Raw genomic sequence first — 21,205 nt, 5'->3', positions numbered from 1 at the left:
GAAGGTTTAAATAAGTAAAATGGATGTTTCTTTTTGCTAGTTGAGTCAAGATAGTTCTATTTCTTAATACTACATGTTTTTGTTATACAGTTTGTTTCCTTTTAGCTTCTTAATTGTCCTTGGTACTGGTTCGTTGATTGTTGCCATGGCTCTTCCAGCACTCTTTAAAGTCCTCCATCTACAAAAGTTAAATTCCAGTCAGCATCAGTAACCATAGGAATTTTCACTTGTTATGAGAATAAGTGAGAGTTTGGAGATATAATAAATACTTGCCTCCTTTGCGCATGCTCTCCAATCTTTTTTCTCGTAGTAGCAGTCTGTCATTCTCATATTTTCATCTGTTCAAGCAGCACCCGCAATTTCGAGTCAGCTTTCAACATATGGTATATATGCGGCATTGATCCGTAAAATTGACTATTCTTCTCTTTATAGTATTTTTAAAAGACCATAAAGAGCTTATTAACCAATTGTTCGGCGTTGAATCGCAACTCACCCGCGCAGCCCGTGCTGAATATTCGCTTGTCCCTATAGTTCGCAAAAAAGCCCACGGCTTAGCGTCGGGGCAACCTCTCGCAGGTTTATTTTGGGGGAGCTTAAGCCGTCACTCACCACTCATCCGGCTCATCATCATCCTCAATTGCCGCGGCTGCTGAGGCCTCTGTTGCTGACGGCTTTTCCTTCACGTCTCCGGGCATCTCGATCAGTTTTGCGGATTATCAAACGTCGACAAATTGTCTGTGTTGCTGCTGCTGACCGGTTGATGTAAGAGAGAAGAAAAGAGCAAATATTCGATTATTAGGTGGCGTGACTTACCAATCAAACGAATCGGGAAATCAAGCATCATGGCGCCCAGCCGACTTAATATTTTGGTCCACACAGGTGAATTTCTCATTCTTTTAGGAGCCAAGGTGTTGGTTAATTATAAGATAATTTGCTCACTGTGAAAAAGGCACTGGGACAACGGCGGAATCTGTCCGCCACTGCATGTATACGCTCCGGCGTCTACTGTCGCCCAACTATGCCATCATCCCCATCAATGAGACAGCCATCCTAAAGGAGCCGTGGGCACAAACATGTGCACTTCTCGTCTTTCCAGGAGGCGCCGATCTTGGCTACTGCAGGGTGTTCAATGGCGAGGGAAATAGGCGCATCAGCGAGTTTGTCCGGCGAGGAGGGGCATATCTCGGGCTCTGCGCCGGAGGATACTATGGCAGTAGCAGATGCGAATTTGAAGTTGGCAACAAGCCGCTAGAGGTTGTTGGTAATAGGGAGCTTGGCTTCTTCCCAGGAACCTGTCGCGGCGGAGCCTTCAAGGGATTCGAATATAAGAGCGAGAAGGGCGCTCGAGCTGCCACTATCAAAGTAGAAAAGCAGAGTTTGAAGGAGAAGATTCCTGGAGAATTTGCCGTATACTACAACGGCGGTGGTGTCTACGTTGATATGAATGCAACGGGGGGACGTAAAGTTGAAGTCTTGGCGTCATACAGTGACGATCTAGACGTGGATGGTGGTGAGCAAAAGGCCGCAGTCGTTCTATGCCACGTTGGAGAGGGCAAAGCGATCCTAAGCGGACCACACCCAGAGTAAGTGATGTGCTATTCATCAAAGATTGTATGAAAGAGGCATCCCATGCTGACATTATCTTTCCTTTTTCTCCTAAGATTTGCCCCGGCCAATCTCAATCCCCAGCCAGAAATTCCAGGATATAGCGAGCTAGTCCATAGAATTACCGCAGACGACAGGTCTCGAATCAGCTTTCTAAAGGCCTGTCTATCAGAACTGGGCCTCGAAGTTGCCGAAGACGATTACACGCCTCCATCGCTGTCCAGCCTCCATCTCACTGCCATCGATAACGGCAAAGTGACAGAGCTGCTGTATGACTTGGGGGACGCCATCGAAAAGGAGAATGGCAACGAGTTTGTCCGTGCAGAGGCAGACACCTTTCAAATTATCACTCAAGAAGATGGCCTGGATTTGAATGAGCTGCAAAGTACTCTACCACAGACTGAGACCATTGATGACCCGAGCTCAGTTGTCAAGAAGATTATTTTTCATGAGAAGAAATTGCCCAGCGATGATCTAACACCTCGTTTCAGCCACGAGCGGTTCTATTCTAGCCTGAAGCAATATAGAAAGCTTGAATCCGGGGCTGGCCAATGGGGTGATGTCCTAATGTATGGAGATGTGGTGACCAGCACCAACACTCTCCTAGAGAAGTGCGTCCCCCTTTACCCTTGCCCATCTATATATATCAGAATAAGTACTAATATTCAGAGATTCAGAAATCCAAAAATCAACACCAAACTGCCAACAGGCTTCACCTTTACTGCCACGACACAAGTCGCAGGACGTGGCCGAGGGACCAACGTCTGGGTCGCGCCCCCCGGATCTCTTCTATTCTCCGTCATCATCAACCACCCAGCTCATCTCGTTTCTTCACGCCCCATAGTATTCATTCAGTATCTCGCAGCCGTTGCGATTGTCGAAGCCATTCGCTCCTATGACACGGGCTATGAGAATATGCCGGTTAAGTTGAAGTGGCCTAACGATATATGTAAGTTTCAAAACCCATGAAGTGCCATAGACGAGTATACTAGTGTTTTCTGTTAGCTGACAAAAGTGACAGATGCTCTCGATCCCACAAAACCAGCATCTCCCCCATCCTACGTCAAAATCGGCGGCATTCTATCCCAATGTAGCTACTTTGACGGCTCCTACCAAGTCGTCCTGGGAATTGGCATCAACGCAACTAACCCTCGCCCAACAACCTCTCTTTCCGATTTGCTCCCACCCAACGTATCGCCGCTTCACATAGAGACTCTCCTTGCCCGCATCCTCACTCGTCTAGAGTCCATCTACGCACAGTTCCGCCGCGAGGGCTTCTCTCAAGGCTTAGAGACAAGGTACTACCGCCACTGGCTACACACCGGGCAGTCCATCACGCTAGAAGCTGAGGGTGGTGTGAAGGCGAGAGTAGTGGGTATCACCCGCGACTGGGGAATGTTACGTGTAGAGGAGACAGACTCTGAAGGACGAGGGATTGGAAAGGTATGGAGTCTGCAAAGTGATGAGAACAGCTTCGACTACTGGAAGGGATTAGTCCGTAGAAAAACCTGAGATAGGATTTATGATACTACAACCTCACGGCAGCAAGTAAAGAGTAATAAACCGGAGTTTCATCTAATCATCAATTTACACAAGTGGTATGTTACATTGTTTTTCGTATAGTACAAGCGTGCCGACAGCGCGTATTTGATTTCAAATGTCAAAACGCCTTTTGCTTTTTGTCTTCTCTTGGTCTAGACCCGATCTCTCCCCCTTGTGGCTTCGAAGCCTCTAGATGTCCTCTCCTCCATAAACGCCGTGCCGTGCCACTGCCAAGTGCCGAGTGAAGATGTGGTAATAAAAAAATAAAATGAAACATGTACAAAAAAGAGAGAGGAGGACTTTGTCTTTCTTTTTCCCCTTAATAGATCCTTCATGGCTCTCTCTTTTTTTTTTCCTTTTAGTTAGTTGATGCGAGCTTGCCGCGTAAGCCCTCATCTCCCTCCAAGCCGTATTATCCCGTTAGTCGAGCAGATCGTCCGCGTCAGCCTCGCTCATTCATCCTTGTAAATCTTCGGCTTCCACCCCTCCTTCGCTTCAGCTTCCATCTCAGCCTTTTCCCGTATGGGTCCGAGCTCCGCCTCGAATCGCTCCTTTGCCCTTACAATCTTGCTCTGGAGGTAGAAGCTGCCACCCTTCTCAGGGTTGTTTGCGTCAAACAGTCGCTTATATCGCTCGAGCACCTCCTCGACGTTGGCTTGGCCGTTGGCGGGGGGCTTGACGTTCAAGATGCGGCAGGCCTCTTCCAGGGTCATGCCCGCTGTGATAGAGGCGCGGCCTGATGAGCTGACGCCGCCAGCCTTGGCTTGGGCACGCTGATATTGCGAGGAGGCCTGGGCTTGTCGGTAGGCGGCCATGAACGATCGCCCGAGGATGCGAGAGCCCGTCAGGAAGGCTGTGAGGACGAATTTGTGCGCCTTTTCGTTAAGAAGAAGGGTTTCAAGATTAGTTATGTTTCCTATATAAGCATCAAACTCCGAAGCATCATCGGATATGCCCTGTCACAATGTGTAGCATCGCAGCATGGGCGTCCGGAACTTCGGCGAGCAAAAAAGAATGGTTGCGGCATACCATGGTGATCAAGAAGCCCGCTCCAACAACTCAAAGAGTGCTCTCTCGCCAAAAGACTTATACAACTTCTGTATATTCGGCCGTCCAAGAAAGACAAGGGTGTGCGCACCGTCCCGCGGTCGAGAAAGGCAAGAATCGTCTTCAATCTTGAATTTTCCCAATTGCGAGTTTTGCGACAGTGGCAATCGGCCGGTTCTGTTGGCTTGCGATTTTTCATTTACCCGAGGTTCCGCCACTGACCGAGCTGATCCCTCACCACGGTCAAGCGGCCGGAATTCGCATAGATAGAGAAAAAGCACCCCCACACCCTTGTATCGTATCCCCCCCTCCATGATAGGCATCCCATACGAAATATTAGCGAGGGGATCCCCTGAGTGCCACGCAATTGCCTGCTGCGAAGCCCACTGAGCTATTGCGTCTGGGCCCTTGCAAATCGCTGCTCATTGGCAGGACTTTATTCTCATTTCATTTACACTCCCGGCGCAGCATAATAAGCTAAAAATACTCTCCGGCATTCATAAGCCTAATTTAGCCTGCCGTATCCCGCGTATGCTGGTTCGTTGGGCTGGACTAGGATTCTTAACTTTTTTTTTGGCCAGTTTTGTTTCACGCTTGGTGGTGAGGGCCTGGTTTATTAGCCTACTAATAACATAAAAAGTTGATGCAGTCGTCATCAGCTTGCATGTGAACAGGATTCTCAACCAGCGTTTTATTACCTAATAGTTGATTTCTCCTTATCCATTAGCTCCTCTGTCACAGTTTCGAAAGCTCAAGACGTTCCAATAGCGTGTTGTTTACTTTGGGAAACAAACTAGCAAATTCAACAGCAATCATGTCGCCCAGAGAGATTGAGGAGATGCTGCAGCGAGAGGGCAGCCAAGTCTCTCCTGACAAGTATGATGAGTCTACAGAAACCGAGGGCGCTAACCAGAGGCGAACTGAGTTGCTGGTGCCTATTTTAGCCGCCTGTCGAGAAGTATGGGCCTCTGGATCTGAGGAGATAGAGCTCATGGTTGAGAAGCTAGGTGACGGCAGCAGAGATGGTGAGTGGCTGTACAAGAGCTTTAAGATATTCAAGTTTCAAGATGAGCTTCAACAGCATGACAGCCACCGACTGACTTGACATCTGCGTTGTTATAGTTGCCTGGCGGGTCCCTTTTGGTGACTCAGGTATCTTGGAGTTCTTCCTCCGCGTCCTCGCTCGTGATGGCCTGAAACAGGGCCTACAGATTCATATACTGCGGCTGGTCGGAAACTCTTGTGCGGATACAGACGTGAACCGTGCGAGAGTGATCCAGGGGAACCACCTCGCTACCATCCTCAACCACCTGCAAGACGAGAGCTTGATACCCTTCACCATTCCAGTGCTTTTCAACATTCTGGTTGACTATGGTGAGACTGATGACTCCTGAGCATTGCGTGACAACCAAAACTAATATGCCACTTTGAAGAACCTGCACAGCTGGCCGCTTCAGAGGCCAGTCTCAACCAACGCCTCATCGCCCTCTTGTCCTCTCCGAACCTTGCCAACTTCGTTGTCTTCATCCCCTACTTCTGCAAAATCCTCATCTTGCTCACCTCTCAAGAAGGCGAAACAAGCCGCGCAAGCCCCAATACCGTTGAGGTTGCCCTCAAGCTGGCCACGAGCTTGCCATCGCGAGATGACCTTGACGACTTCATATCTCTTGTCACAGTGGCGGCTGCTTACCTTTCCAATGAGAACTTCCAAGCTGCTTTGATCCAGGGTCCTCTGCTGCAGCTTTTCCTTTCCACGTTTTACCACGCGCACACTCACTTTAATTACCTCCAGGTCGATGATGCCGATACGGCGGCCGCCCTGAAGAAGCTATACGCCGCCCTCCTCAACACCTTGGCAGATATCACGGGCAACGATCTGTTCGTCTCATGCCATCCACTGCAGAGCCAGATTGCCCAGACATTTCTCGCTTGGCTTCAGAGCTCGAACCTTCAGCTGCAGACTGCAGGCTGTCTGGCTCTGGGCAATCTCTCCCGCTCTGATGAAGTTTCCATGGCTCTTGTTCAAATCCATTTCGCGCATACTCCTTTGATGAGACTCCTTTCGAACCCCGAAGTCGCTGAAGCGCAACTCCTTCACTCAGCCATGTCCTTCTTGAAGAATCTAGCCATCCCAGTCCAGAACAAGCCACTTCTCGGTAGTCTGCTGGACGTGGGCTGTATACCGAGACTGCTTAGCCTGGATACTTCCCCTCAGGTGCAGTTTACCGCAGTGTCTCTGACCCGACTGCTAGTTGTCAACTGCCCGCCTAATGTTGCACGGTTGTGTGCCCCCCTCAGCGCAGATCCGGCGAGCCCAGCGCGCGAACGCTCAAGCGTGCACGGCATTATTGCACTATATGAACGCTCGGATGCTGAGCCCACGAGGCTTGAGGCCGCTCGCGCCGTCGCTGCCATATGTCGCGTGCTTCACTCCAACCCGGTTGCGTCCTTGTTGCCAGACTGGGAGCCTCCGGTTGTCGAAATCGAAGCAGACTCGTCTGAGGGCCCTGTGGATGCAGAAAGTCAGCGGCTTGAATACTTTTATAGCAAACATGATGTCGCTAGGGTTCTTTCGTTCTTGGTCAGCCAGCCGAAGTGGCCGTCTCTTCGCTCAGAAGCGTGGTTCATCTTCGCTCTCATGTGTCGTTCCAAGGAGGGCAGTCGCGTCATCATCACGCTGCTTCAAATTCACGGCACCATGACAGAGCTCATCAAAGCCATCACTGGAAGAGAAACTCCCCTCAGCGAGGATGCCGACGGAGCATTGTCCTCTGCTTCAGCCCCTGATGGCCAGATAACATCAATGGCAGATGGTCTGGGACTCGAGCCTCAGCAGGCAGATCCGAAGCAGCGGGAGAGCATGATCCGAGTGGATCGGGAGAATGCCCTGGTGATGTGCACGGAACTTCTCCGGACGTGGGGCAATCAACTACCTGGTTTGAGGCTGAGCATCTTACAAGATCTGGTCAAGGAGGGCACGGAGATTGTGGCGGCACAAAAGGCAGCAGCATCATAAAGTTGATGGAACTATGTCTACTGCAACTAAAAGAAAAAGAGACGGTGGGGATTCTCCTTTAACTATTCTCTTATATGTAATCTTGGATAAGCATCTATAAAAGAAAGAAGGCTGGGCTGTAGCGATATATAGTTGTCTATATATACCTTATGCGTATACTTGGTTCAACTTTTTTACTACGTTGCATTCTGTCAGACCATTCGTACTGCACATAGCGATTATAGAGCCAATTGAACAATGCAAAGGGTTTAAAAAAAAAAATAGAAGCAAACTTTTTCACGGAATTAAGAATCTACGTATGCCTCATGTGCGTATTTAAAATGCTGCCATTTGACCCTAATTTCTTTTATAAGTGTGTACAGGACAGGGTCGGTTGATCATGCAAATAATTCTTTGACCTGGGGACCTAAAGAGCATATGGTATTCCTCCCGTACCCACGGCCCAGCACTTCCATATCAAAGCCTCGAAAACCGAACCTTTGCCACACACTTCCCGATAAGAGACGCAAAGAGCAAAAAACCCTTAAAACACCAGTTTCCCTTTTGTTGACAAAGTTTATTTCTTGGCAGTCTCAGCCTCGGCCGCGTCGCGAGCACGCTTCTCGCGAGCACCCTGGTATCTGGCGATGCTTCGGGCAGTACGCAGCTTAGTGTAGGCACCACCCTCAACGGCAGCGGGGATCTCGCTCTTCTTGATCTCAGAGACACCAGCGGAGACTTGGGCAATAGGCAGGACGGAGGCGATGGAGGAAACCTTGTCGAGCTTGGCGACGTCGGTCTTGGTGTCACCCTTCTTGGGGGCGTTGGACTTGCGGGGGAGGAGGATGAGGCGCTCCTTGTAGGCCTTGAGGCGGGCGACGTTGGCGGCAAGGCTCTCCTCGCTCAGGTTCTGTCGGCGGAAGTCGACAGAGATACCGATGGTGGGAGCCAGAGACTTGGAGATACCGGCCTCCTGTAGGATTTGTTAGAACCAAAAAATTCTCATCACTCGTTTTCTTCTCTTCCAGTTTTTTTCGGTCCAGAGGCCTCAAAGAGACTGGTTTGTCTTGTCCCTTCGAGGCCAGGGGACTGGGAATGGGAATCGCGCAATCAATTCGTACCTTGAGCTCGGTGAGGGTGAAACCACGACCGGCACGGACTCGTCGGTTGTACTTAACGGTAGGGCATCGCACAACAGGTCGGAGCTTGTCGACGGGGCGGGGGGCCAGAGCAGCAGCCTTGGCCTGACGAGCAGTACGTCTTCTAGTCTTGCGGCCGGGCTATTCGAGAAATCACAAGTCAATACCTCATATCCAATTTGTCCAAACTTTTCCTATGTCGCAACTCTTTTTTCCTATAATCTTTTGGGGTTCAAGAATCGCGTACCTGGTCGAAGTGAGTGCGAACCCGTCGCTGCCAATCCTTGCGGAAGTCTGTGGGAACATGTCAGTCGCCATTCATCATTGCTCGTATCGTCGTTTCGTCTTCATATTTTTTTCTCTAGTCGGGGATATGCTCACGGTTGCTGATAAGGGTCTGGTTGTGCTTGATCGCCTGTTTGAAAATAAAAAGTCAGTAACTTGAATGGATTCAAGCAATCCAACATGCTCCATTGGGGGGCATCTATCCATACCATTGTGTCTGCTTGCGATCAACGTGGACTCTGATGCTCGTTGTTCGGTAGGCGTTGAGATTTCGGAGGATGAGGCTCGTCAAATTCGTCAAAGGGTTTTCGTGCCCTACCACAGATACGTACCTCGTGGGGACATGCCCTGCCGCACACCAAAAATTCGAATCCCAATCACGTGCTCCGCTTAAAAATTGTTAGTGCTTTGGTGCCTTAGCAGAACATTTTGGCGCCAGGCATCAATCCGAAGCTATAAAATACCGACGACGCTGCCACCATTTTACTTGTTTTTCTTCTTTTCTTCTTCATACTTACCTTGTTTCGAATACCCCAGTTCAAGATTCGGGGTATTCAGTTGGGAAGGCCTGCATTGCACAGCGCGGAGTCGTTCCTTGCTCCATTGTCCTTCGGGGCCATGGGAGGCGCAATTTTTGATATATCCACTCCGTTTTCATTGTGACGGCTGCTATATGCAGACGCATGAAGAAGATGATTCAGTAGAGTAAAGTTGGTGATAGTCGTAAAGTAATGCAGACAGAACGCGTCGCTGCTGAAATATTGTAAGGCGCGTATGGAAATTGCATGTCATAGCTTGAGACATCACATGAAGAAATCCATGTGTACATAGGGTAGCTACCTCTGTCAAGGACGATGGATGTCGCTCGCACTCGAAAAGTTGCTTCCACCTATTTTACATGTATTTTGCATAAAGCGCAAGATCTAAATACGGAAGTGTTCCAACAAGATTACGAGATTCTAGCAGAGTACAGTGAATATATAGACAGCTCCTTTGCCATATTACTACATAGCAGCAGCTCTATATAGACACCATGTACGGAGTAAAAGAGAAGTATTCTAGATAGATTTGACATGACGAGGTGATCAGGCCGCATGGCGGTGCAACAGTCAACTCCCTCATGAATATCAGCCAATGATACTTGCATAGTAATTTTCCGACGTCCAATCTACCTGCACCCAATGCCACAATGCTTCATCTGCAAGTAGTCTACCTATTAGCCTACTTCGTACGCAGGTATGAATGAGAAGCTTAGTAGCTTATCGTCCCTAGCACCAATTCTCCTCACTCTTTCTCCAAGAAGAAAAAAAACAGCCCATTTCTTGATGGCCGGAATTATCCCGCACCAATCATAAGCGCCGAATTCCACTTTGCTCGGCCTGCCATGCTTTTGCACCTCATTCAAAAAATCTCACGAAAACGATCCATTTCCGAGATCAGCAAAATCTCTCTTTTCCCAGCCGTCTCTCTTTCCCCCAATTCCCTCCCCCGCCAATTCCTCTTAGACTGTTGCTCCAATCACAGTCACTTGAAGAGGCTCTCAATTTTCTCTAATTAATTTTTCTTTTAAATATCTCTCCATCGCAAAAATGGCATCCCGAATGGGATCCCGGAGCGTCAAGGACGCCACCAGGTTCACCTCTACTATACCCCACGCCACATCGAAATCTGCCACTTCTGCCGCCGCCGCGCCCAGGACCATGAGAATCCCCGGCGAGACGCCCGAGCAGCGAGTAAAGCGACTGAGACAGGCCCATCTGGCGGCGCAACAGGCACAGATTAGCAGGACGGACAGAGTGATTGATGCGTCAAGGCGGTTTTTCGATGTGGCGCACAGGTGGACGGTGGGGGGGCTCGTCATGTTCTCAGGTGCGTTTTTTTGGGGCTACAGCTTTGTCCCAAAGCTCACAGCTTCATAATTCCTTCGGAAAATAAAGAAAGAAAGAAAGAAAGAAAGAGAAAACTAACTGGGAGGTATAATTAGTCGTCGCCGGTGTCGTAAGCGTATACTCAGTATGGGACATGCTGCGTTACAATCGCGCCCGCCGCGCCGAATGGATAGAGGCCCAGAAGAAGTTTGAGGCCGACGAGCTCGCCACCGCCCGTATCGCCTACCTCAAGGGCGACGCCACAGAAGAGCAGATCCTCCTCGTCGAGGAGGCTAACCGAGAAGCCGAGGAGAAGGGCATCAGGCTGCCGTCCCTCCTGTCCCCGCCCGAGCACCGAACGCATTTCGAGGAGCACGTCAAGTCTGCTTTTGAGGGCGGCCAGGGCAAGGCGGCGGAGAGCAAGGGCAAGGGCATCCTGGGCTACATCTGGGGAGGCAGCGATAGCAAGACGAGCGAGGCCAGCACTACTGCTGTTCAGTCAGCGTGGGAGCAAGAGAAGGAAAATCAGCTAAATGTCCCTGCCCTGGAAACCGGAAACGCCTCTACGGAATCCAAGAAGAAGGGCTGGTGGTGAGCTAAATAATAAGCAATAACAAAAAGGGCGAAAGAGAGAGGGAAAACGTAAAATTATGTCATATATCACTTGGGTAAGGAGGGCAGCAGCCCGTGTATCATAACTGCATGGCTTGCACTAGATGGAGTTGGGAGTCATTTTGTTGTATGTATTATATAAGGAGATACACCTCCCAACTACTATATCATATGCATCTGGATTTGTTGGACACGCAAAACTAACAAAGAGATGTATTGTACTTTAAAAAGGAAACTAAAAAGTAAGCTTTTTTATATATCTAAAAGGAGAGTGTTTGTTATTATTAAGTCTGTCATGGATATGAATGATGGTGAGTCGCTTCTCATAATGTAAAATGCCTGATCCCTAATGTTTACCATTGTTGCGCCCCAAAAATAAAAATATTTATAGACTGCCATGCCCAGCAATCGCTTTCTCAATAAACGCTTCTCCAGGGGTATGCATATCGCTAACCCAACCAGAATTTCTCTTTTCTCTTTTTTATAACACAATGCAGATGTCGATGCGTGATATCAATAACGAGTGTCGCAAAACCTGGCCGTCCGTCAAACTCCGATGAAATGTGATGATCGTAAAAAGGAAAACAAAAGAAAAGAGATCAAATGATGTGACCCTGGATATCGCAATCGACCATTAGTCGTTGGCGCTTCCAGAAAAAGTTCCCCGCCATGTCACACAGCGAAGAGTCCGTTTCTCCCAGCCTTGAAGCCGACGACATCGAGCACCGGTTTGGCAAGGTGGGCTTCTCTGCGCACTTTGATGCAAGGTGCCAAGTACTTCCTCTCCGGTCAGAGGTCTTTGTCAGCTGCCGCCGCTTCTCCTGCCAATTGAGGGGTCTGATGGCGGTATCCCACAAGACTGGGTCAGATTCGGGGTTAATGACTTTTGTCTTCCCCTGCTATGAGATGACGATGTGGTTAAAGTGCCCAGGCACTTTGAGTCTGCACTTTTCACAATCGGCTCGGTATCCAATGCTAAAGCTCTTTTTCATGCCAGGTTGCCATGTCCAGCTATCAATGGTATGCTTGCTTCGCATATGGCCTCTGCGAGCAGGGCTAGGTGAATGGGTGTCGCCCTCACCATCAGCTCCGTGTAAGTGCGAGCGTGGCGGTGATTCGATGTCCATCATGGCGTTGGGGTGGTCCATCGCACGTGAAGGCGAAGGCGGTAGCACTATGGCACCATCCATAGCTACGCCCATGTTATCATCTACCATCATGCCAGCTTCACCAAAATCCTGATCCAGTATGCTGTCTTCCACTTCTGAAATCGGTGACGGTAGTCTTCGGTGGTTTTGCGCAGCCTGCCAATCTTCCAGACCCGACATTACACGAGGCACAGACTGGTCGTCTGAGAAGCCCGAGGGGTGGTGGCCCATGTTAATAACCCCATTAAGCGTTGTCACAACAGGCCCGGGGCCAGCCCACTCGTTCTGCTGACCGCGCACCTGCGCAGCGAAGCTGGGCTGAATCGGTGTGGGCATCCGGTTAGAGCTCATCATGTTCACCTCGGTGTCATCGTGAGAGCCAGAACTTCCCATGGACGAATGTGACCAGCGGGAAAATAGTAGCTGGGTGGTCTGGCCATCAGATTCGGAGCCTAGGGGGCCCATAGACGATGCCGACGGCCATTGCTGCGACGACCTTGGCGAGGTTCGAAGAGGAAGGCATTGGATTCGTTTCTACACCACCAGTTAGCATACCCCGCAGACTGCATCACAGTGCAGAGCATCTCTCTGCTTGGACTCACGCTGCGGTGCTCCTCCAGACCCATGGAGATACCGTCCACCTCTCCCTCACTATCTCGGCCACGCTTCCGGCCAGAATCGGACACCACGCCCATGTAGCTTTGTGTACCAAACATTGCAGTGGCCCTACGCAATCGCAAGGTGCGTGATCTGGGGTATAATATGCAGAGCAAAAAAAAAAAAAAATAAAAAGATGGGTGGTGATTGAGTACCTGTACCCGATGGCAGGGCTATCAGGCAGGACGAAATACAGCAGAAGTGACAGGTGGGTGACCGCCGCCTTGGCTACCACAAGACGCCCCTGGGATTCTACGGAGCAGTGAGCTCTCGACTACCGCACAGTCGTACAGAAGGCAGCGACTGTCGCTTGTGCAATAGCGAATGCCTGATTAAAGAAAAATAAAAATAAAAAGGTGGTGGCTTTGGGAGGTGCTTGGGGGCTTTAGCTGAGGCAAGACAGTTCTTCCACACTCGGAGCTAGCCCTGCTCAGGATCGGGAGACCTGGTGAGGGGAACGCAAGGAGAAAAGCTGCCACCTGCCGCCGAGCTCAACCCTAGACTTCCGGATCGCCAATGATCATCTATAGATAGTCCGATGGCGGTGGTCTGGAAAGAGGAGGAAGAATACAAAAGGGGGGAAGCGCTGCTGAGGAGAAGAGAGAAGTCAGGTTAGCCCAGGCAGTGCTCCGGTACGGTGTAAGGTCTGCTGTTGCTGCTTGTACTAGCAGGCCGTAGTATGTGAGACAGGCAAACACCGATGGCTGGGAGAGAGGCATGTATCGATCGGTGTGCAGGGGGCTGGGAGAGGCAATCGTGATGGTGTTTCTCTGCCTTTGTGCAAAAGATTGAAGATGCCCGAAGAATCTAAAACCCCGATTGGTGCCTCTACGTAGCAGCGAGTCGACGCACCACAGCCAGCTTAATTACAGAAAAGCAAGTCTTTGACCTGGGCGCGGAGAAGTTACTGGCGAAGAAAAGATAAGATAGCAAGGCACCGGTGCGCTTCAGCTAGTGCTCGTATGCTCGGTACAGCGGCGCTCCAGTATCGGTGCTTGAGCTGCCGAGAGAGGCCCAGCCCTCTGTAAGTGAGTGTCTAACCCCACTATGCACCCCATTCCTGCGCGCGCAGCCGGCAATCGCTCAGTCAGCAAACATGTATACGAGTAACAGCAATGTTCGATTTTGAGCTCGAGTAAAGATGCACAGCCAAGAGATATATGCCTTTGCTATTTTCATCTTTTTCTTCCATTTCCTCTTGTTTTTCTTTTCTTTTTTCCTTTTTTTGCTCTTCTTTTTCGTCACCTTGTGGCTGAGTTCCCTTGGCACTTGTTTCACTGCTGCTTCATCCTCTACATACTATCTCTATAGGCAAAATGCCGTTCGCAGTGCTAGCGGAATCAGTGTGTAACCTGATCTGCACGATCTGCTCTCCAACCTGGGGAAATAGGGTCCTCTCGGCTTTCATCCCAAGTTGCGTCAGATGCACTTAACGAGAGGCGTACTCCATACAGTGGTACTTCTGTTTAATAGAGGTGCACCCAAGCCCAATTGTGTCTGCAGCACTTAGCAGTACCTTTGCGTCTATCTCGCATCGTAGAAGCGGTGTGGCAGTTGGGGCTGCAGCGCCTCTACTTTTTTGTTCCATAGGCAACGCCTTGATGAGATAGTCTAGCCTTGCAACACCCATTGACCATCACGTGTAATTTGACGAAGAAGGAGAAAAAGAAAAAGAAAAAAAGAAGACTTGAAATATCAATCGGCAAAAATGAAAGACCAAGTCTTATCCAATCTCCTCCGGGAAGGCTCGAACTTCCAACCTCCTGATTAACAGTCAGACGCGCTAGCCAATTGCGCCACAGAGGAATTGATGATTCGTCGCCTTCTAAAGATATTTATAAGCCAAACACTGGCAAGATGGAAAGGAAATATCCCACTTCAGATGTTGAATCAGAAGAAATAAAGGTGTCCGTCAACACGTGCATTTTATGCGAATAACCTATCGCTGGGTATAATGTTTTCAATTTTTTTTATTCTGCGCATAGCAGATTCCTAATTTTATATCCTCTTAGAGGGAATCCCGAATACGCTATACCCAACTTGTACCTTTTAGACAAAGACACTATGTAGTATGAATCACAATAACTCATCATACTGGCAAGGATGTTGCCAAATAATGACGAGTACAAGGGATAGATCGAATATAGCAAATGGACTATAAAAGCCTGCTATTTTATCGCTTAATAAAATCAATTTTTTTTATCATCTTAGATCAGTATACTACTGCTGCCATGTAACGCGGAGAATTTGGAACTGACATGCATGCTGCAGGGTAAGAAAACGTTTTATGTCCCAAGCTTAGCCGCCAGGCAAATCGTAGATTCTTGCCCACATGTAAGAATCTAATCCACGTAAAGGAACAATAGAAATCTCGAAACGGTAGCAATGCTAGTATCACTATATGCAAAAAAGGGCAGCAGTCAGCATAGAATGCTGACCGTCTTTTGAAGATCCTGCAGGCGCCGGATCATAAAACCCGCTGAGCGACATCAACATGGATATTTGTGTGGTGATCAATTAGCTCCCATGTTTCCGCTTCCCGCTGCTGACAGCAATCCACTCGAAAGCAATGCCACTATCAGAAGCAAATCAACTCCAGCTTACGAGTATTACAGCCTGTAGGAATGCTTACGAGAGGGTTTGGTGCTTTACACATTACCCAGTAATGCCCTGTTGCCTGATCACACCTTCACACCTCTCTACATGTACTTAATGCACTGGATGGTTACGGGCTGGCCCGCCGTACGGCCGAAAACACCTCGCAAAGGCAGGGCTCGTCCATCTAGAGTGGGATGCATCATCGCCGCAAGATCTGGACCGAGAGCGGAAGGTGTGTCCTCCCATGCAGCGTCGTCAGCTTACTACCTACCAAGCAGTATACTGCTCGAATGTACATGTAGGTATATGACGGGTGCTGGATGCTGGATGCTTGATCAGCATCGATAACCGTGTTAGTAAAGAGACCCATTGCGAGAGAGCCAAGCACAAAAGCCGTAAGAATAAGAAGCAAAATAGAGCCAAAATAGCAGCTAAGGCAATTAAGCCAGAAACAGAAAATGACAAGAAAAAAACAATACCATTAATTTTGCAGCTATGCTCTAAACAGCATTTAGTCGCACATCTAGTCTGGCTAGCTGTGGTTTTTTAGACTCGTGGAGCCATCACAGAAAAATACCCTAAGGAAAAAAAGCAAAAAAAACTTTGTTGCCAGAGGCTGAGATAACTCGCAAACCGCTGGTCCAATTGCAAGCCATCGATTGACCACTCCCGGAGCTAAACTGACGTACATACATCCATGCTATTGTGGATGGACCCTCTCTTTTCTTGTGTCGCGGCATCCACCACTCCACTCCTCCGAAGCACGGCCGGTAGCAAGGCAGCATGGCTCCGAGATACCTGTCTCTGGGTAAATCTGACTCATTGGACACCCGTGCGATGGTATTTATCTTGGACGGTTTTTCTTCTAGAAATATTCTCTGGTTTATATCAAATCCTCCTTCTTCAAATACATCCCGCTGAACATTGGCCTCATTGCCACTCAAATATTATACCCCGTTCAGCAGCTTGTGTAGTGACAATTGCATCTCGCTCACTCCCGACATCGCAAAACACCCCACCTTAAAGCCAAATCTCTAATTTTTTTTCCTTTTGCATCTTACACAATACACTGCAACATTACCAACGACAAAATGCCTGGCGTTGACGCAACCATCACCACAGATGACACCAGAAGTACGTATAAGTGAAATGTCAATTACTCCAATCTGCGAGAGCTTCATCCAGTCGTCCCGGCCGGCTGGAGCTTGCAAGGCGCCTTTGGTCGCTCAACACATGTTGCGCCGATGCTATTACCAAGAGCTCTTTGCGCAATTGGGCAGCTTGGCCATGACTCTCCGCGCACAGAGCGATTCGTGCCACCAGCAAGCATAACATGATATGCTAACAGACGTTTTCTAGTCCTGGGTCAGGATCCTTTGATCCCCCCGGCTCTGTTGATCTCTGAGATCCCCATGACCGCCACTGCCGCCGAGACCATTCTCAAGGGCCGAACAGATGCTGCCAAGATCGTGATGGGCCAGGATGACAGACTACTGGTTGTTGTCGGACCCTGCTCCATCCACGACCCCGAAGCTGCCCACGAGTACGCTGGCCGTCTCAAGCAGCTCTCCGAGAAGCTCTCTGGCGATCTCTGCATCGTCATGCGCGCCTACCTCGAGAAGCCTCGCACAACCGTCGGCTGGAAGGGCCTGATCAACGACCCCGATATCGACTCTTCTTTCCAGATCAACAAGGGCCTGCGCGTTTCCCGCAAGCTCTTCGTCGACCTGACCTCCAATGGCATGCCCATTGCCACTGAGATGCTTGACACCATCTCCCCTCAGTTCCTTGCCGACTGCATCTCTGTTGGCGCCATCGGTGCCCGAACAACCGAGTCCCAGCTTCACCGTGAGCTTGCCTCCGGTCTGTCTTTCCCCATCGGTTTCAAGAATGGAACTGATGGCAGCCTTGGCGTTGCTATTGACGCCATTGGCGCTGCCGCCGCCAAGCACCACTTCATGGGTGTCACAAAACAGGGTCTCGCTGCCATTACCCGCACCAAGGGCAACGAGCACGGCTTCGTTATCCTGAGAGGTGGAAGCAAGGGCCCCAACTTCGACAAGGACAGCGTTCAGGCAGCTAAGAAGATGCTGACGGACAAGGGCCAGAAATTGGCCATCATGGTTGACTGCTCTCATGGTAAGTCTTGAATTGCATTTGGATGTATTAAGTTGAATAGGTTGACTAATGGGACCATAGGCAACTCCCAGAAGGACCACAACAACCAGCCCAAGGTTGCCAAGGTCATCGCCGACCAGGTTAGGGAAGGTGAGCGCGCCATTGTTGGTGTCATGATCGAGTCCAACATCGGTGCGGGCAACCAGAAAGTTCCTGCTGAGGGACCTGCCGGTCTGAAGCGTGGCGTCAGTATCACCGATGCCTGCATCGACTGGGAGCACACCATCACAGTTCTGGAGGACCTTGCTTCTTCCGTTCGCGCCAGAAGAAAGGTCAACTCTGGTGTGCCCAGTGAAGAGGCCAAGGTCAGCACTTTGGAGGAGGATTAAATCAACTGGTGTCGTATGGAGTAGTTCAAATTAGAAATCGGAGGAAAAAAAAAACAGGGGTGAGTTGCTGATTTCGAGGTATCACAACCCCCAAAGCCTATGCGAGCTGCAGCTGGCTTTATCCTTGGCCAAATTAAGGTCTTAGGAAGTGCGTTCAAGTGCAAGGAACAAAATTGGCGCATTGAAGGAACCATCAAAAGTATATGTCATCTTCAGCCATAGTTGCAATGGCATACAAAAGCCTTTTTAGAATATTAGCATTGATTTACGAGCAACATTTGCGCATCGGGAGCCTGAATGCGTCGAGTTCGTTGCTTATGATGAATAACCAAATGTCCATGACCCTTTTGCACTGTAAATTGTCGCATTTAAACTTATATACTATCGAGTACTACTGCCTGCAGCTGCATAATTGGCGCCTGGCCGTGCTATTGATCGAGCTTCTCTCCATTCCAGCACTCTCTTGAATGCAGCCCAGCCCAGCAGCCCCAGCGTCCCAAAGATGAATCCCCAAACAATGATCTTGTCCTTGTTGCTATCGCGCTGGAAGCACATGGTCACAACGTCGTCTTCTTCCGCGTCCTTGCAGAAGGCTATCCCTTGACTCAAGCAGAATGCCTTGGTACACTCGGAGCATGACGACGTCGCTGATCGGGGGACATGGTCTTGGGGAGAGAAGGATGTGTCGAAGAGGATAGACCGGCTGTCGGACTGGTGCTGCGGACCGAGCGGAATGATGGTGCTGTTCTTAAAGCATGTGCATTTGCAGAATTTCTGCGCGGCTGATGGCAAACAGTCAGAACTTGTGCTGTCGATAGGTAGAACTGCGCGGCGAGCTATTCACTTACAGGAGGCGGAGGCTAGAGCTATGAATGCGGCAAGGAGGAGCACGAGGAGATGAATTCGCGCCATGGCGATTCTGGGCGCATTTGCGGGCCGATGCACCTAGAGAGAGCGACGGTTGCGATGAATTGGTGGAAGCTGACATTCACTGCATCTTCGAGGTAGAAGTAGAAGTAGTAGCTCTGCCAAATGGTGGCTGCGAGGCTGGTCGCGAAGGTGGGCCCTCTTAAACGTCCTGCGCTTTGGTTGGTCTGTAACCGCCACACTTTAGCCCCACGTTCTACAAGGAAAAGTTGCAGTCCAGTCTCTAAAACCGCTTATCAGAAAAATCAGACGACGTTTTGGGGGAACTATATACAGGCTTTCCCAGCACATACTTTACCAATGGCACGAATAACGAGGATGCGGAGACTCCAGTCTCTGCAATTGTCCTTGCCGTCACAATGCGCCGCAAACAGACCGTCTTTCGCCGCTGCCCGCGCCATCTCGACGACCAGCCCCTCGCAGGGCAAGAACACCGAATGGATCCGAGGAAAGCTCTGGAAGGGCGAGGCGCCCGGCCCTGCTGATCCTTACACGCAGAGGATGGAGCCCGAGACGATGTCGAACCTGCCAGAGGAGGCGCTTGAGAGCCGACCCCGACAGGACAAGACGCCCGCAGCCGTGCGAGACACTCGTCTGACTCTGCCGTATAGGCGGAGCGAGGCTCCTACCGAGAAGGAACTGCAGGCGTCTGACCCTACATATGTGCCTGCTACTGAAGGAGAGGGCCTGGAGGAGATTGGGGCGCTGAGCACATGGTGGGAGCAGCCTGGACACTGGGGAGAAGAGAGTGTATTCAAGGGATTCGGTAGCTCTGAAAAGGTTGTGGAGAAAGAGGTCTTGGAGGTCTATCTACGACGAGCCGTCGTCGAAGCACTGGCGTTACAACAGACCGGAGTCTTCTCAGAATGGGCTACGAAGAAGTGGTCAGAGGGAGGGTCTAGGGAGGAGCTGGAGCAGGCATTGGCCCTGCAGGTCGAGGTGCAGGATGGCAAGGCTACTTTGAAAGGAAATGCTTCATCTGTTGTTGAGACTTTGACGAGCGAATTGCCAGAGGCCGAGGCTACAGAAAAGATTTCTGTTGAAGAGGCCAAGGAGATGATCAAGTCATGGGATTCCTCATGGAAGAACATTGCGTTGGACAACTCATTAAGATTTGCGGTATGTCACTCTTTTATGGAGATGAAGGCTCAATCATATGCTCCATGATAACTATGAGGATGCATTATGTGCATCCGCTATTCATTGAGTCTGGGCAATGATAATGTTAAGCATCATGGCTAACTTATTTATATAGATCCGCAAGCGTCTCTACCAGCTCACCGGAACCCTCATCCCAGACGCCAAGCTCGCCGCCGCCAACACCACGAAGCATATCCTGACCCTCGCAGGCCGGGATCCCAAGCCACTGAAACTAGCTCAAGTGCTCGAGAAGCGCAATGCCTTCAACGAGCTGACCAATGTCAGTCTGCATGACCGAAAGATCGGGCCCATCGACAAGGAAGTCTCTGTGGGACGCTGGAAGGTCATTGAGGAGGAGCTGAAGAAGCGCGACTTGCCAGTGACGGGCTATGGAAACGCAGGCAGGAACAAGGAGAGAGACTGGCTGACGGGAAAGATTTGATGATGCACATGATTCACGCAATGGGATAGAGACGAGATGGAAAAATAGAGGATTGGCGGTTGTAGCGGGCGGTGGCAGCGGCGAAAAAAGACAAAAAGTGTACGAATATACACCATGTACAACAGTAAATAATGGAAAAGGAAATTACATATAGGAAGCCTTTTCACAAATTATGCATCATTGTGTTGGTATAGTTGTAAGCCGTATTGAAAGGACATAGAATGGACGTCCTGTCTTCTGTCACTTACACGATATCGTCAATGGTTCTAAACTATTACCCACTCAAGAGGATATCAAAAAGAATGGAAGTTGAGAAAATCATTGGCACTTGGAACCAAATAATAATGCGTGCATAATAGTAGCGATTTGACTTGCTTTACAACACTTCTCTTACTTGTCCTCAAATTTCTTCGTCGTATAATACTCCATGCACATAGACATTCTGCTGCCTCAACTATTTTTTTTAATACCCGCTTTATTACTCAACAACTATTGTTTTGGCTGTTTCAAGCGAAAATGGGCGTACATGTAACGCTGGCGTATTGACTTATCCAATATCCTATTGGTTACTAAGGTATCTTACCCGGAGAGGGCAGTAGTACTAATTGTTTGATAAGGTGACATCGAGCATGCCGTTTGAAGTGGGAACTTGTGACAATCTCAAAGCTACGCCAGAGCATCGAGATACTACAA

The 21,205-nt window shown here is 49.6% G+C and overlaps 11 protein-coding genes and 1 non-coding gene across 12 annotated transcripts; 6 read left to right on the top strand and 6 right to left on the bottom strand.

Moving 5' to 3' along the window:
* Position 1: 1 nt before the first annotated feature.
* Positions 2-902, bottom strand: GGI43DRAFT_212745 (uncharacterized protein). Its single transcript, XM_083200242.1, has 5 exons — positions 814-902; positions 610-746; positions 494-525; positions 274-338; positions 2-178 (listed from the first exon to the last, which is right to left on the bottom strand). The coding sequence occupies exons 2-5, from the start codon at positions 693-695 to the stop codon at positions 110-112; spliced, it is 252 nt and encodes an 83-aa protein (XP_083056652.1). The 5' UTR covers positions 696-746; positions 814-902; the 3' UTR covers positions 2-109.
* Positions 843-3,117, top strand: GGI43DRAFT_425434 (biotin--[acetyl-CoA-carboxylase] ligase BPL1; the record flags this gene model as incomplete). Its single annotated transcript, XM_083208509.1, has 5 exons — positions 843-879; positions 950-1,583; positions 1,662-2,216; positions 2,283-2,554; positions 2,627-3,117. 5 exons carry the CDS (start codon positions 843-845, stop codon positions 3,115-3,117), a joined length of 1,989 nt encoding a protein of 662 aa, XP_083056651.1.
* A 482-nt stretch (positions 3,118-3,599) lies between these two features.
* GGI43DRAFT_387453 (import motor complex subunit PAM16) lies at positions 3,600-4,179 on the bottom strand (the record flags this gene model as incomplete). The annotated part of the gene is made up of 2 exons (XM_083203934.1): positions 3,600-4,022; positions 4,111-4,179. 2 exons carry the CDS (start codon positions 4,177-4,179, stop codon positions 3,600-3,602), a joined length of 492 nt encoding a protein of 163 aa, XP_083056650.1.
* Positions 4,180-4,763: 584 nt separating this feature from the next.
* On the top strand, positions 4,764-7,867 carry GGI43DRAFT_212734 (armadillo-type protein). The gene is made up of 3 exons (XM_083200241.1): positions 4,764-5,219; positions 5,317-5,568; positions 5,628-7,867. Exons 1-3 carry the CDS (start codon positions 5,009-5,011, stop codon positions 7,208-7,210), a joined length of 2,046 nt encoding a protein of 681 aa, XP_083056649.1. The 5' UTR covers positions 4,764-5,008; the 3' UTR covers positions 7,211-7,867.
* Positions 7,489-9,075, bottom strand: GGI43DRAFT_212690 (60S ribosomal protein eL13). Its single transcript, XM_083200239.1, has 5 exons — positions 8,823-9,075; positions 8,710-8,743; positions 8,576-8,622; positions 8,311-8,469; positions 7,489-8,162 (listed from the first exon to the last, which is right to left on the bottom strand). The coding sequence occupies exons 1-5, from the start codon at positions 8,823-8,825 to the stop codon at positions 7,767-7,769; spliced, it is 639 nt and encodes a 212-aa protein (XP_083056648.1). The 5' UTR covers positions 8,826-9,075; the 3' UTR covers positions 7,489-7,766.
* Positions 9,076-9,974: 899 nt separating this feature from the next.
* GGI43DRAFT_415376 (cytochrome oxidase c assembly-domain-containing protein) lies at positions 9,975-11,364 on the top strand. The gene is made up of 2 exons (XM_083207145.1): positions 9,975-10,482; positions 10,598-11,364. The coding sequence occupies exons 1-2, from the start codon at positions 10,203-10,205 to the stop codon at positions 11,074-11,076; spliced, it is 759 nt and encodes a 252-aa protein (XP_083056647.1). The 5' UTR covers positions 9,975-10,202; the 3' UTR covers positions 11,077-11,364.
* GGI43DRAFT_415375 (uncharacterized protein) lies at positions 11,365-13,027 on the bottom strand. The gene has a single exon (XM_083207144.1). The coding sequence runs from the start codon at positions 12,704-12,706 to the stop codon at positions 11,993-11,995; it is 714 nt and encodes a 237-aa protein (XP_083056646.1). The 5' UTR covers positions 12,707-13,027; the 3' UTR covers positions 11,365-11,992.
* A 797-nt stretch (positions 13,028-13,824) lies between these two features.
* Positions 13,825-14,550, top strand: GGI43DRAFT_415373 (uncharacterized protein). Its single transcript, XM_083207143.1, has one exon. The coding sequence runs from the start codon at positions 14,040-14,042 to the stop codon at positions 14,247-14,249; it is 210 nt and encodes a 69-aa protein (XP_083056645.1). The 5' UTR covers positions 13,825-14,039; the 3' UTR covers positions 14,250-14,550.
* An 80-nt stretch (positions 14,551-14,630) lies between these two features.
* Positions 14,631-14,704, bottom strand: GGI43DRAFT_t192. Its single transcript has one exon. It is a non-coding gene; the product is annotated as a tRNA-Asn (tRNA).
* Positions 14,705-16,434: 1,730 nt separating this feature from the next.
* GGI43DRAFT_212630 (3-deoxy-7-phosphoheptulonate synthase ARO4) lies at positions 16,435-18,194 on the top strand. The gene is made up of 3 exons (XM_083200238.1): positions 16,435-16,630; positions 16,856-17,635; positions 17,696-18,194. The coding sequence occupies exons 1-3, from the start codon at positions 16,588-16,590 to the stop codon at positions 18,001-18,003; spliced, it is 1,131 nt and encodes a 376-aa protein (XP_083056644.1). The 5' UTR covers positions 16,435-16,587; the 3' UTR covers positions 18,004-18,194.
* Positions 18,195-18,290: 96 nt separating this feature from the next.
* GGI43DRAFT_212620 (putative MFS transporter) lies at positions 18,291-19,103 on the bottom strand. The gene is made up of 2 exons (XM_083200237.1): positions 18,852-19,103; positions 18,291-18,785 (listed from the first exon to the last, which is right to left on the bottom strand). The coding sequence occupies exons 1-2, from the start codon at positions 18,913-18,915 to the stop codon at positions 18,385-18,387; spliced, it is 465 nt and encodes a 154-aa protein (XP_083056643.1). The 5' UTR covers positions 18,916-19,103; the 3' UTR covers positions 18,291-18,384.
* Positions 19,104-19,105: 2 nt separating this feature from the next.
* GGI43DRAFT_415366 (uncharacterized protein) lies at positions 19,106-20,690 on the top strand. The gene is made up of 2 exons (XM_083207142.1): positions 19,106-20,049; positions 20,186-20,690. Exons 1-2 carry the CDS (start codon positions 19,231-19,233, stop codon positions 20,510-20,512), a joined length of 1,146 nt encoding a protein of 381 aa, XP_083056642.1. The 5' UTR covers positions 19,106-19,230; the 3' UTR covers positions 20,513-20,690.
* The last annotated feature ends 515 nt before the right edge of the window (positions 20,691-21,205 follow it).

This window comes from Trichoderma evansii (assembly GCF_050947405.1).
Source record: "Trichoderma evansii strain SZMC 28006 chromosome Unknown GGI43scaffold_25, whole genome shotgun sequence".
In the NCBI taxonomy this organism is placed as follows: Eukaryota; Fungi; Ascomycota; class Sordariomycetes; order Hypocreales; family Hypocreaceae; genus Trichoderma; species Trichoderma evansii.
This window is presented reverse-complemented; position numbering and strand designations above follow the sequence as displayed.

What these genes read in the sequence shown, in the direction of transcription:
- GGI43DRAFT_212620 (XM_083200237.1), bottom strand. Translation starts at nt 18,915, where the DNA reads ATGGCGCGAATTCATCTCCTCGTGCTCCTCCTTGCCGCATTCATAGCT. An exon ending in AGCTCTAGCCTCCGCCTCCT is followed by an intron (nt 18,786 to 18,851) that starts GTAAGTGAATAG and finishes GTTTGCCATCAG; the next exon opens with CCGCGCAGAAATTCTGCAAA.
- GGI43DRAFT_212745 (XM_083200242.1), bottom strand. Translation starts at nt 695, where the DNA reads ATGCCCGGAGACGTGAAGGAAAAGCCGTCAGCAACAGAGGCCTCAGCA. An exon ending in GATGATGAGCCGGATGAGTG is followed by an intron (nt 526 to 609) that starts GTGAGTGACGGC and finishes TGCGAACTATAG; the next exon opens with GGACAAGCGAATATTCAGCA. An exon ending in ATTCAGCACGGGCTGCGCGG is followed by an intron (nt 339 to 493) that starts GTGAGTTGCGAT and finishes CTGCTTGAACAG; the next exon opens with ATGAAAATATGAGAATGACA.
- GGI43DRAFT_415366 (XM_083207142.1), top strand. Translation starts at nt 19,231, where the DNA reads ATGGCACGAATAACGAGGATGCGGAGACTCCAGTCTCTGCAATTGTCC. An exon ending in ACAACTCATTAAGATTTGCG is followed by an intron (nt 20,050 to 20,185) that starts GTATGTCACTCT and finishes TTATTTATATAG; the next exon opens with ATCCGCAAGCGTCTCTACCA.
- GGI43DRAFT_415375 (XM_083207144.1), bottom strand. Translation starts at nt 12,706, where the DNA reads ATGGGCCCCCTAGGCTCCGAATCTGATGGCCAGACCACCCAGCTACTA.
- GGI43DRAFT_212734 (XM_083200241.1), top strand. Translation starts at nt 5,009, where the DNA reads ATGTCGCCCAGAGAGATTGAGGAGATGCTGCAGCGAGAGGGCAGCCAA. An exon ending in AGGTGACGGCAGCAGAGATG is followed by an intron (nt 5,220 to 5,316) that starts GTGAGTGGCTGT and finishes GCGTTGTTATAG; the next exon opens with TTGCCTGGCGGGTCCCTTTT. An exon ending in CAACATTCTGGTTGACTATG is followed by an intron (nt 5,569 to 5,627) that starts GTGAGACTGATG and finishes GCCACTTTGAAG; the next exon opens with AACCTGCACAGCTGGCCGCT.
- GGI43DRAFT_415376 (XM_083207145.1), top strand. Translation starts at nt 10,203, where the DNA reads ATGGCATCCCGAATGGGATCCCGGAGCGTCAAGGACGCCACCAGGTTC. An exon ending in GGGGCTCGTCATGTTCTCAG is followed by an intron (nt 10,483 to 10,597) that starts GTGCGTTTTTTT and finishes AGGTATAATTAG; the next exon opens with TCGTCGCCGGTGTCGTAAGC.
- GGI43DRAFT_212690 (XM_083200239.1), bottom strand. An exon ending in CCAGACCCTTATCAGCAACC is followed by an intron (nt 8,623 to 8,709) that starts GTGAGCATATCC and finishes ATGTTCCCACAG; the next exon opens with ACTTCCGCAAGGATTGGCAG. An exon ending in TTCGCACTCACTTCGACCAG is followed by an intron (nt 8,470 to 8,575) that starts GTACGCGATTCT and finishes TTTCTCGAATAG; the next exon opens with CCCGGCCGCAAGACTAGAAG.
- GGI43DRAFT_212630 (XM_083200238.1), top strand. Translation starts at nt 16,588, where the DNA reads ATGCCTGGCGTTGACGCAACCATCACCACAGATGACACCAGAA. An exon ending in CACCACAGATGACACCAGAA is followed by an intron (nt 16,631 to 16,855) that starts GTACGTATAAGT and finishes GACGTTTTCTAG; the next exon opens with TCCTGGGTCAGGATCCTTTG. An exon ending in CATGGTTGACTGCTCTCATG is followed by an intron (nt 17,636 to 17,695) that starts GTAAGTCTTGAA and finishes ATGGGACCATAG; the next exon opens with GCAACTCCCAGAAGGACCAC.
- GGI43DRAFT_415373 (XM_083207143.1), top strand. Translation starts at nt 14,040, where the DNA reads ATGCACAGCCAAGAGATATATGCCTTTGCTATTTTCATCTTTTTCTTC.